The following is a 12,814-nucleotide window of genomic DNA, read 5'->3' as shown; positions in this document are numbered from 1 at the left end:
TATTCGGAAAATCCAGAACAAAGGGGTGGCAAGGGAGAGGGAGGAGATAGAGAAGAGGTGTTTGGCCAAGCAGTATATTTTCAGCACAGGTAAAGAAAATGCGTATTTGTGGTGACAGAAATTAAGAACAGGAAATAAGGATGTTGAATGTAAGATCTGTTAAAATGTATCTGGGGCACCTGGGTGGCTTAGTGGGTTTAGCATCCAACTCTTGATCTCAGCTCAGGTCCAGATCTCAGGTGCTTGAGTTTAAAAAAAAAAAAATCTGTTTAGGCTTACTGCTTTTTTTTTTTGAAAAAGGTACTAATTTTCATGTGTAAATTACACTAATTCTAATCCTTGTATCTGTGCAAGTTAGTTATCTTTAAAAACTGGGATAAAGGGACGCCTGGGTGGCTCAGTTGGTTAAGCAACTGCCTTCGGCTCAGGTCATGATCCCAGCGTCCTGGGATCGAGTCCCACATCGGGCTCCTTGCTCAGCGGGGAGCCTGCTTCTCCCTCTGCCTCTGCCTGCCATTCTGTCTGCCTGTGCTCGCTCTCTCCCCCTCTCTCTCTGATAAATAAATAAAATCTTTAAAAAAAAAAAAACTGGGATAAACATTTCTTCTCAACAACAGTGAGGAGTTACTCTATTACATATGTTGATACATATGATAATTATATATCATCTACATGATTAGATCATGATATTAACAATGATATGACATATGATACGTTACTTATATCATATGTCATGATATAAATGTCAAATAATTCTCTGGCAATAATACATATAAAACATGGGGATGGATTCCAGGGGAGAACAACCCAGATAAGATACAGTTAATGGGTTTACTTTCGTGAGGAGCTTACATTCATACTTTTGAATCTTAAAACTCAAAGTAACCAAGAAAGTACTCTTTTATTATTTATTCCCATAGGGTAGCATAAACTGTTCTTTGCTTAAGTATCTTGTTTGGAAGCGTTTTTGGTTAAACCATGGCTTTTTAAAGGAAACTGTTTTCTCTAACATTTGGATATTGCATTTTTTAAAAAGTGGTAGGAGAGCCTGGGTGGTGTAGTCCATTAACCATCCAGCTCTTGATTTCCGCTCAGGTTAGGATCTGAGGGTTGTCAGGTGGAGCCCTGCATCAGGCTCTGTGCTCAGTGTGGAGTCTGCTTCTCTCCTTGACCCATGCCACTCCCCCTCATTCACATGCTCCCTCTCGCGCTCTCGCTCTCTCTCTCAAATATTTTTAAAAATTTTAGTTTGCAAGTAAATAAAGAACAAAAAGCGACAGTGACTTTCTTGTCTAGTGGTTGAGTCCCATTAATTTTCATTAGAAAGAAGTCGAGTCTTAGTAATACAAAGCAGTTAAGCAAAGAGAATTTTCTCCTGCGCTGATGACATCCAAAGAGCCTGTGTCCATTTTGGTCCCTGGGGGGGATGTGGCAGGAAGTCTGGAGCCGACTTCTGGAAATTCCTGTATGGGCCAGCCCGGGCGAACATCCTGAGCTGTCCTCACACACAGGCAATTCTGAGCTGTGAGATCAGAGGACAGAAGCCTGAGGAGGTAGCACTGCCGAGTTTGAGTGGGGGAAACAAAGGAGAGACAGGTTTCCGGAGCGCTCTCTGGTGCTATTTTGGAGCCTTGTGGCGACTTTTAACTCTGCTGCAGTGTGCGTGTACGTGGGTCTTTCAGCTCTCAGGCTTTTGATGTTTTTTAGGTTTTGTTTTATTTTGTTTTTAACCTGCATAGAACAGAAAGAGTTCCAGGAAATGAAGGGTATAAGAGGGAAGAAAGCCCTTGCATCATCAGAGATGACAGCCAAGGTGGCACGAGGCAGCCCCTTTCCTCCTGCCGTGCTTCCCGTGCAAATGCCTCCTCCAGCAGCTGAGGGCCAAAGCAGCACAGCCAGTTTCCACGGACACAGTGGGGGCTCCTCAAAACAAGAACAAACATTGCTCTTCAAGTTGGCTTCCAGTGGCCCTGGATTGGGGTGGGTTTTTTGTTTTTTGTTTTTTATGGTACTGTGCTATTAATAGGTGAAATATTCCCTTCTGGTTAAGTACATGTATTTATGACATGATACATCCCCTCTGTCTCGGGAATAAAAGTTCCTCTCATGCATGGTAACAAGAGAAATGAAACTTAATTCAGGAGGTATTTGGGTTTTTTTTAAGATTTTATTTATTTAATTGACAGAGATCACAAGTAGGCAGAGAGGTACACAGAGGGGGAGGGGGAAGCAGGCTCCCCACTGAGCAGAGAGCCTAATGTGGGACTTGATCCCAGGGCCCTGGGATCATGATCTGTGCCGAAGGCAGAGGCTTAACCCACTGAGCCACCTAGGCGCCTCAGGAGGTATTTATATTAACATAAATTCATGTTCTGCCCATGTTGCTTATAAAGGATGTCCTGCTTGGCCTGGGGGGAGGTGGTAGAGGTCTACTTTTTCCTTTCTCTCTTACCCCCTGGTCCTCTACCTTCTCTTTGTTGGAAGAGTACCTATAAATTCAGACTCCCTCACATTCCTCTCATCCAGTACCCATTTATCAGAGGTTAGAATGTCATTATCTCAGGAATATCATTTTTAAAAATATTTTTTATCTATATATTTTAGAGAGCATGTGTGTGCGAGTGGGGGGTCAGAGGGAGAGGGAGAGAGAATCTCAAGCAGGGTCCTCACTGAGCATAGAGCCAGTCTCATGGGGCTCCATCTCATGACCCTGAGATAATGACCTGAGTCAAAATTAAGAGTCAGCTGTTCAACTAACTGAGCTACCCAGGTACCCTTCACAGGTATCCTTTTAAGAAAGTTGTGCCTCAGGGCACTTGGGTGGCTCAGTGGATTAAGCCTTTGCCTTTGGCTCAAATCATGATCTCAGGGTCCTGGGATCAAGCACCCACATCGGGCTCTCTGCTCAGCGGAGAGCCTGCTTCCCCCTCTTTCTCTGCCTGCCTCTCTTTCTCTGTCTTTCTCTGTCAAATAAAAAAACCTCAAAAAAAAAAAAAGTTGTGCCCCATTTTAGGGTAGGGTTCTGTTACTTTCTCAGAATTTTGAGGGTCCTCTGCTTACCAACACCTTTCTGCCTCATCCACTTGATTTTTTTCTGATTGCATTCGCCTCTCATGCTCTTCTGCTAAAGACACCTTCTCTTTGGCACTCCCAAGATCCATGTTAATTGTTCCTTTCTCTTTCCTTGCACACTCTAACGTTTTATGACTTCTGCCTGAAACCTTTATCCTCCCAGTTTTGTACTATCCTTGGTCCTCTTTTCCTTCAAAATGTGGTTGCAAATTGTTTTTCTTTGATGGAACCGCACATAGGCATTAACATTTTTAATCCAGGTTTTAATGAGGTTGCTAGAACAGTGCGTCTGGGTTTTTTTAATGTGTGCCAATTGCCTTTATTTCAGATGTAAATCTGTTGAGAGCAGAGACTGTCCTTAAATATTTGTTCTTCCCTTCTTCCTTGCCATGTTCAGGATGTGGTAGGTTCAAAGACGGGGCATGTGGCTATTTATCTTGGATATCAGATCTCTTCTGGTATAGAGGTGTTTAGAAATTGTGGCCCTCCCCTAAGCTCATTGAAAGAACTTCTTAATTTTCCTTAAATTCTAGCATTCCTGCTCTGGCCACTAAGCACATTTATGAATTTGAGCAGTTAGAAGTCCAACTTATGTAAAACAGCTTTGCTTTTATCATTCAGAATTGCCTATAATTGCAAATGGCTATTTTATCTTAGGGCATATTCTTTTTCTGTATTGTGCTCTGTAAGTACATTCCCAGTGATCCAGTTGCTTTCCATATTCTAGGTTTTAATTTACAGTTATTTCTCAAGTACGTGAGGTACTTTCTGATCTTATTTAATACTTATGATACTTTCCATAATAGCTATAGTACTTGAGTACTTTCCATAATAGCTATAGATTTGTTAATACTGTACTTTCTGTAAGTATTTTTTTTCCTGGATTTCATGCCCTTTTCTTTTCTTTTTAAGATTTTATTTATTTGACAGAGAGATCACAAGTAGGCAGAAGCAGGATCCCCACTGAGCAGAGAGCCCAATGTGGGGCTCTATCCCAGGACCCTGAGATCATGACTGGAGCAGAGGCTTATCCCACTGAGCCACCCAGGTATCCCATCATGACCTTTTCTTTTGTATTCCTACCTTTCTGCTTTTCTAAGTGTTTCATTCTGCTATTAAAATTTATTTCTTCCCCAAACACATCCTTCGGGCCAAAGCTTTAATAAATGTCCTTGAATATATCTTAGATACATGAAAATGGCTTATTCTGACATCTAGCAATTGCTCATGGAGAACAACTTCAAAAAAGGAGTGGAGATAGAAATATAAAAACTCTTTAAAGCCCTTGCCCGTGAGAAAATTATATTCTTGTTTAAAGGAGCCATATTAAACATATTTTTAGAAATTTTGTTAGCACTGAGCAACGCAACATACAAAACACTATTTACATGCCGAGGTTGTAAGTAACAAAAGGGAACTCGCTGTCAGCGTCATCAATTTGCCTTTCCTGGAAATTGGAAAAGTCAACTGCTGTCTCCTTGATGTATTTTCTTGTCATTTTATTTTGTTATTTTATTTCCATTTGTGCTTGGCCTCAGAGTACCACTGCTGAGAAGTTCCTTAGTTTGATTATAATTCTGCTTGCAATCCTCATTTCTTCCAACAACGAAGACAGTCTGAGTTGTCCCAGAGATTCAAAGTCTCGCTTACCCAACTAATGAGTGTGAGGACTAAGTCTGTACACATTGCTGATTCAGTGTAAGGGCAAGTGGAAAGACAGCCTTTTCCTCCCTTCTGGCCCCTTCAGCATGGCCCCTTTCCAGTAGAAGTGTAAGGCACACCTGGTAAAGAGTTTACAACGGAGGCTGAAAGCAAATGTAAGCCAAAGCCCTTTTTAAAATGCTGATTTTGGGGACACCTGGCTGGCTCAGTCAGTAGAGCATGTGACTCTGGGGTCTCGGGGTCTTGAGTTGGAGCCCCACGTTGGGTATAGAGATTACTTTTAAAAAATGCTGATTTGGAGGGCGCCTGAGTGGCTCAGTGGGTTAAAGCCTCTGCTTTCGGCTTGGGTCATGGTCCCAGGGTCCTGGGATCGAGCCCCACATCAGGCTCTCTGCTTGGCAGGGAGCCTGCTTCCCTTCCTCTCTCTCTGCCTGCCTCTGCCTACTTGTGATCTCTCTCTGTCAAATAAATAAAATCTTAAAAAAAAAAAAAATGCTGATTTTGGGGACGCCTGGGTGGCTCAGTGGGTTAAAGCCTCTGCTTTCAGCTCAGGTCATGATCCCAGCGTCCTGGGATTGAGCCCCGCATCGGGCTCCCTGATCTGCGGAGAGCCTGCTTCCTCCTCTCTCTGCCTGCTTCCCTGCCTGCTTGTGATCTCTCTCTCTGTCAATAAATAAATAAAATCTTTTTTTTAAAAAATGCTGATTTTTGTCCTATACTGCAAATATCCTCAAAGTTGTCTGGTCAATAAGTATTAATTGCACAATTTCCTATACCCAGACACCATAGCTAAAGAGATGGGGGCCAGTGTGGCAAAGGTCTATAATTAGACACGCCCCAGGCATGGAACAGTGTGGAGTTAAGGGGAGTTGGAAAGCAGCAGGGAGGATAGTGTGTAGTTGTGGGGAGTGGGGAAGGGGCAGAGAGGATAGCCCAGCTGGAGCCAGCGCACAGAGGGAGGATGGAACATGATGCAAGTGAGGTCATGGGGAGAAGACCAGCATGGCTGGAACGCAGAACTCTTGTTGAAAAGTAGAAGAACATGGCATAACTCTGGCAGATCTTGGCTTATATCCAGACGCCGCAATCCAGATGCTCGATAGAAAGCCATTGTTGGTTCTGGAGCGGCGGCTTGACGCAGGGGAGACGGTGTCTCTGGAGGATGAATTGGGCATTGATGGCTCAGGCGACTTGTGGAGGGGGACCCCGGAGATGACTGCTGTGTGTTCAGGGATTGAAGGCAAAGGTCTGCAGCTGCAGCTCTTCTGCCCTGGTGACTTCATCTTGAAGCAGGGACAAAAGCCCTTTCGGGGTTTTTTTTTTTGTTTTTTTGTTGTTGTTGTTTTTCTTTTCTTGTAAAATACACTAGCTTGAGTTGGGTTTCTCTTCCTTCGGAACCAGAATCCTGGTGATCAAATGCTTTTTGGAATTGAGTCGCCTTAGGCTTTGAAAGCTAAGCAGTGTTGTAGGCAAACAGAATTAGGAGAAGGTAGAAAGGTGGGAGTGACTCACGCAATGGGTTCTGGGGCAGATATTTGTCCACTGAAATACGAGCAGAGGGGAGCTCTGTGGGACCAGTTTAAAGAGGTGTGTTGGGCCCAGTTGGTGGCCCGTGGTGAGCCACTCTTCTATGCCTAGGATACTGCAGCTGAAGCTGTCGCTCTAGCCTATGGCCATGTGCTTGGGACTTAGCAGAAAGAAGTTTCCAGCTGGCAGAATCCTCTGCAGTCAGATACTCTTTTTGCTGTTGTTCTTTTGGGTTGCTTTGGTTTCTTAGATACAGCTTTCTCACAGTACGTTAGACGTCTATTGCTAACAATAGACATCTGTTATTTCTGAAACTATGTTTGCAAAATCCCTCCCACCCAACGTTTCCTCTTGTGTTCTGGCTGTTGGTGGCAATCCTGTCTTCTCCATCCTCCAGATAACCTTGGGGTGATCTTGGATGTTGCTCTCCATTGCTCTCTTCTGGTGTTATCTCTGGATTCATTCTCCTGTGCGGTCTACTGCTTCTTGCCTTCACTCTCAGCCCCCTACCCCCACCCGGTGCTTAGCCACTGATATAGTATAATCCCTCCAGAGTCCGTAGCTCTTCAGACCCTCACGATGGCTGTGTGGGAAAAGATGGGCACTTCACACCCTGCCGCTTCATTCCTTCTGCTTAAAAATGTTTCATTTATCCCTGCTGCCAACCAAATGAAGACTAAAAGCAGCCCACTCTCATTAGGAATCAAACTTTCCAACAACGTAATTGCCACTTCTTTCTGCTGCCTGCACTCCAGAGAAAACCAGCCTGCTCCATTTTCTTGTGCATATGTAACTCTTCCTTGTCTGCCTATTTTTGCTACTGCCTTTCCTTGTATTTCTGTGCCCTTTTGGTATCTCAGCCAAGTCTAACTTGTATGTCCCCAGTTCAAACATCAATCCTTCCCCCATGATGGTTGCACAAATACAGTGTCTCTCCAGGTAGAGAGGTGGCAGAGATGACTACAGTGTAGTAATGGAAGGGTTTGATTTTCTTCATCCAAAGGAACAAGTCTATTTTTTTATTTATAGCACTAATAGAAATATTATTTACACTTGTGATTTCTTGTTCTGCAATGTATTTCTGACAACTAAATGAGAAAAGAAATACTGCCCTCCCCTCATAAATGACCACAGTGGTTTCCTCCACAAATCTTCCCTGATTCTCCTCTTCACAGCTTGATTTCTTAATTCCCAAGGCACTGTGTGTATAGTAGACATCCCTTATAACCTGTATTATGTGTTAATTAGGTGCTAAACTTAAATTCCCAGTAGAGGCCACAGTCCTGGAGAGGGCAGCACCTGGCAGTATGTTCTGCACATAACAGGAACTCAGCCATTTGAAGACAGCAAATCCACCTATTTTTATGATCTGTGCTATATTTTACATCTTCTTTATAAGGTATTAACTTGTTTTTAAGTGTTCACAAATTAATAACGTGCATTAAAATTTATAACAAACTCAATTTCACCTCCCCTCTTCTCCATGTGCCTCCCCAGTAGCTTCTTCTAACTGTGCCTGATTTTAGTTGCAGTGGTTACTTCATTATCTGTAAAATTGTTTGTATCCTGCTTCTTCTTGCTTATTAATTTTTAAACCTTATCTCTTCACTTCCTGTTTTGGTGGAACATAAGAGTCAATGCAGACTAGCTCCCTGCCTCTGTCTGCCTACTCTTAATGTTGCCTAGGCATATCCCTCTTTCTAAATCCTACTTTCTCTTTTACCTCTTTAAAGAGTACATCAATCTACATTTGAGGAACAGCCAGTGCACAGGTTTTCTCGTCAGAGTTTGGGACTGTGGTTGGAAGGAAGTGAGTGAGGGGTCAGGAGCTGAGGAGGGGTGAACAGGGCAGGTCACCAAGTGCCTGTAAGCTCCAGAGGACTTGGACTCTGGGAGAATTTAGGAGTCCAGGAGGGTTTTCCCTTGCTGTACTACTGTGATCCATTTTCTGGGTGCTGTCTTCTCTCTTTGAAGATATTCATTGGAAGGCTATGGGTTTTTGGTTGTTGTTTTTTTTTTTCTTGTTCGCTTGTTTACCTTAAGTTTTCTTCTGTTCTCTGAAGTCAGTTCCCTAAGGGTTTTACTTTCCTGTTGGTTTATCTCCATCTTGTCATTAAGACTTCAGGTTTTCTTCAAGGGTCTGGCAATCCTTTGTTGTCATTTCATATATCAGAAGGAGGGACTAGTGAGCTCTTCTGGGATCTTTGGAAGGGCATGGGTAGTGGATTGACACCTAGCCTGGGGACTACCGATTCCCCATGGGAGGATAAGAAGGGTTTACTGTAAGGCTCCACCCTCCATACAGGGTACCCTGGCTTTGTACAACTAAGTTCACTCTATGTTTTCACTGACATCCCTTCTGATATTTGACCTCCATAGCTAATGGTCTTCCTGCCTGATGATGGGGGCCAGGATCAAGAGGAGGCAGTCAAAGATCTCTTACACACACCTTTAATTTAATCTACTATATTCATCAACTTCTTAGCCTTCCTCTTATAGCCCCCTCATTGGACTTTGACAGACCAGATTACTGTTCTCTTACCTTCCACTGATGCCCATATTCTAGAACTTCTTTCTTTTTTTTTTTTTAAGATTTTATTTATTTATTTGACAGAGAGAGATCACAAGTAGGCAGAGGGGCAGGCAGAGAGAGAGAGAGAGAGAGAGAGAGAGAGGGAAGCAGGCTGCCTGCTGAGCAGAGAGCCTGATGCAGGACCCGATCCCAGGACCCTGAGATCATGACCTGAGCCGAAGGCAGCAGCTTAACCCACTGAGCCACCCAGGCGCCCCGATGCCCATATTCTAACTACAGCTTCCTTACTTGGCTGCATGAGTTAATACTGTACTTTACTTTCTACTTTCCATATACCAGAAATTTGGGAATTACTTTTCTGTTGATGGTGTCCCTCCAGGATTATAAGCAGGAGAATTACTTCTTTTATACTTATTTTAACGGGCCTCAGAAAGGAGAGGCAAACATTTGTGCTCCATTCCTCCTTCTTGAACTAGAAGCCTGTGAGGTTTCATGAAAGGTTTTGCTGAAACCAAAGAATACTACGTTTTGGGCCTTTTTTCCCCTACCTGCCAGTAAGCCTATCAAAAAGTCAATTCGTCATCGACATTTTATTTTAATGTTAGGCCCAACCCTAATATCCACTTAACTTCTAATTGTTTAATATCAGTTATTTAAAAAGTCAGTTCTAGAATATTGCAAGAATCAGTGATATAGTTGTGAAAAGAAGTATTGCTCCTGAATGTTTCAGTCAACAGCCCAATAGAAAAATTGGCAAGGTGTCTAAATGTTAAATCACAAAACAGGAAATTTCAGAATACATGAAAATACTCTCAGCCTTACTCATAGAGAATGATAAATTGAAAGTATAATGGATTTTTTTAACCTCTCACATTTGCAAAGATCAAAAATTTAACACTAGTGTTCATTAAAATTATTCTTGTTATTTTATATGCTTGTTACTGTTTTGTGAAGGTACTCTGCTAGGGACTTGGGAAAAAATTCTTTTTTGCTTAACATTTTATTATTAAGAATGTGTTAACACTGCTTTGTATTGTGGGTGTGGGTTACGGAACCTCTGCAGAAGGCAATTTGGCAATAACTATTAATTTTTTTAACTGTGTACATTTTGACACAGGTGTTTCATTTCCACACAAGGAAATGAAACATACAATGACGTTTGTTGCAGTGTTATTTGTATTTGTAGTAAGACTGAAATCCATATAAATGTTCATCAGTAAGGAACTGGTTAAGTTATAATTTATCCATCTTGGTGGAACTCTATGCAATAATTAAAAAGAATGAGGAAGTTCTGTGTCTATTGATAGGGAAAGAGCACCAAGATATATAGTAAGTAAAAAGGCGGGAAAAGCCAGCTGTATGGTAGTATCCTATCATTTGTGCTTAGACAATACATACACTTGTATGTACACAGATTGTTGCTGGAAAGACATACAGAAACTAGGAACAGTAGTGGGTGCCTCTTGAGACAAACAGGACCACCATGAAACAGGGATAGTGGGGAGATTTGTTTTGTGTGATTTGTAACTTTTTAATTGAAATGGAGTTGATACACAATGTTCCATGAATTGCAGGGGTACAACATAGTAATTCTACAGGTCTATACATTATGCTGCTCTCACCACAAGCATCAATACCATACAATATTACAGTACCATCAACTATATTCCCTATGCTATACCTTTCATCCCTCTGCCTTATTGATCCCATAACTGAAAGCCTATATCCCCCAGTCCTCTACATCCATTGTGCCCATCCTCCTACCCCTACTCTTTGGGAGCTATCAGTTTGTTCTGTGTACTTATGGGTCTCTTTCTACTTTTTGTTTGTATTTATTCATTTGTATTGTTCTTTAAATTCCAAATACAAGTGAAATCATAAGGTATTTGTCTTCCTCTGTCTGCTTAATTCACTTAACATAAGACCCTCTGGACCCACCCATGTTGTGACAAATGGCAAGGTCTCATTCTTTTTAATGGCTGTGTAATATTCCATTGTGTGTCTATATTGCATCTTCTTTCTTCATTAATTTATCAGTAGATACTTGGGCTGCTTCCGTAGCTTTACTATTGTGAGTAATGCTGCAATGAACCTAGGGGTGCATATATCTTTTTACATGTTTTTTGTTTCTTTGTGTAAGTATCCAGAAGTGGAATTACTGAGTTGTGTGGTATTTCTATTTTTAATTTTTTGAGGAACCTCCACACTGTATTCCACAGTGGCTGTCCCGAATTACATTCCTACCAACAGTGCATGAGGGTTACCTTTCTCCACATCCTCACCAACACTTTTTATTTCTTGCCTTTTTAAGTCTTAGCCATTCTGCAAGGTAAGAGATGGTATCTCATTGTGGTTTGAACTTGCTTTCCCTGATGAGTGCTGATGCTTTGACACATCTTTTCATGTGTGTGTTGGCCATCTGTATATCTTCTTTGGAAAAATGTTTGTTCAGATCCTCTGCCCATTTGCTAGTCAGATTATTTGTTTTTTTGGTGTTATGTGAGTTCTTGATATATTTTGGCTATTAACCCCTTATTGGATATATCATTTGCAAGTAGCTTCTTGCAATCAGTAGGTTGCCTTTTGTTTTGTTCATGGTTTCCTACGTGTGTAAAGGTGTTTTATTTTGGTGTGGTCCCAAGTTTGTTTTTATTTTATTTCCTTTGCCTAAGGATGCCTATCTAGAAGAATGTTGCTAAGGTCAATGTCAAATTATTCGCTATGTTTTCTTCTACAAGCGTCATGGTTTCAGGTCTCACATTTAAGTCTTTAATCCATTTTGAGTTTTTGTGTATGGTGTAAGGAAGTGGTCCAGTTTCCTTTTCTCGCATGTAGCCATCCAGTTTTTCCAGCACCATTTACTGAAGAGATTGTCTTTTCCCCATTGTACATTCTTGCTTCCTTTTTCATAGATTAATTGACCATATAAGTATGGGTTTATTTCTGGGCTTTCTATTCTGTTCCATTGATCTATGTGTCTCCTTTGGACCATTACCATACTGTCTTGATGACTACAGTGTCATAGTTTATCTTGAAATCTGGGATTATGATACTTCCATCTTTATTCTTCTTTGTCAAAGTTTCTTTGGGTATTTAGGGGCTTTTGTGATTCCATACAAATTTTAGGATTACTTGTTCTAGTTTTGTGAAAAACGCTGTTGGTATTTTGTTAGGGATTGCACCTTGTAGATTGCTTTGTCCACTACTGTGGACACTGTAACAATATTCTTTCAGTCAGTGAGCACAGGCTGTCTTTCCATTTGTTTGTATCATCTTTGATTTCTTTCATCAGTGGTTTATAGTTTTCAGAGTTCCATTTGTAACTTTTGTATTGTGTACTTTTGCTTCTGGTACTTACACAGACATGAATATGTAGATAGATGCATTAAAAATTTAAAGTTTCTAGATAAAGATCTACTGTATCAAAATTGTAGATGAAAGACTTCTTCCTGGCTTATGAAAATCTAGAGTTTGGGAGATTTTGAATTTACTTTGCAGTTGGAGAGGCTGAGGGGTCTTAGAGAGGCTCTGGTGTCCATCACCACCTCCTGTACATTTAAGCCCTATTATGCACCCTTCTTACCATTACCGTGATGTCTCCTGATTTGTCCCATGGTTGCTGCCAAGCCTCCCATAGATCCCTCCTCTACCCTTGTAGTCCATCTCTTGGGTCCCACGTAGTATTGCCCTTGCCTGCCAGCCAGCCTTGAAACCACTAAGCAAACAACACACCAAAAACACGGATTTGGTGGGACACCTGAGTGGCTCAGGTGATTAAGTGTTTGATCTGTGGTTTTGGCTCAGGTCATGATCCCTGGGTTGTGAGATCAAGCCCCATGTTGGGATCTGTAAGCAGTGGAGAGTCTGCTTGAGATTCTCTGTCTCCCTTTCCCCCACCACCACCCCCTCAAATAAATAAATCTTTAAAGAAATAAAATAAATTTTAAAAAATAAAATAACAAGGGTTTGGTGCCCTAGGGTCTTGGTGCCAGGTATACCCATGTTTCCAGTATACGGTTT

At 41.7% G+C, this 12,814-nt stretch overlaps 1 protein-coding gene across 9 annotated transcripts in view; it reads left to right on the top strand.

The window, feature by feature from the left end:
• GRAMD2B (GRAM domain containing 2B) overlaps positions 1 to 12,814 on the top strand; it is a 112,317-nt gene that overhangs the window by 67,836 nt on the left and 31,667 nt on the right. Inside the window, exon 1 of one of the 9 annotated variants that reach the window (XM_059418408.1) lies at positions 4,003 to 4,120. The exons of the other annotated variants lie outside the window; for them this stretch is intronic. Within the exon in view, the coding sequence (XP_059274391.1) occupies positions 4,083 to 4,120 (38 nt within the window). The 5' untranslated portion in view covers positions 4,003 to 4,082. Of the gene's footprint in view, positions 1 to 4,002; positions 4,121 to 12,814 lie in introns of those variants that run through there. 9 annotated transcript variants of the gene reach the window in all.

Source organism: Mustela nigripes, chromosome 12 (genome assembly GCF_022355385.1).
Source record: "Mustela nigripes isolate SB6536 chromosome 12, MUSNIG.SB6536, whole genome shotgun sequence".
In the NCBI taxonomy this organism is placed as follows: Eukaryota; Metazoa; Chordata; class Mammalia; order Carnivora; family Mustelidae; genus Mustela; species Mustela nigripes.
The sequence above is the reverse complement of the archived record's forward strand: the minus strand, read 5'-3'. Positions and strand labels throughout refer to the sequence as shown.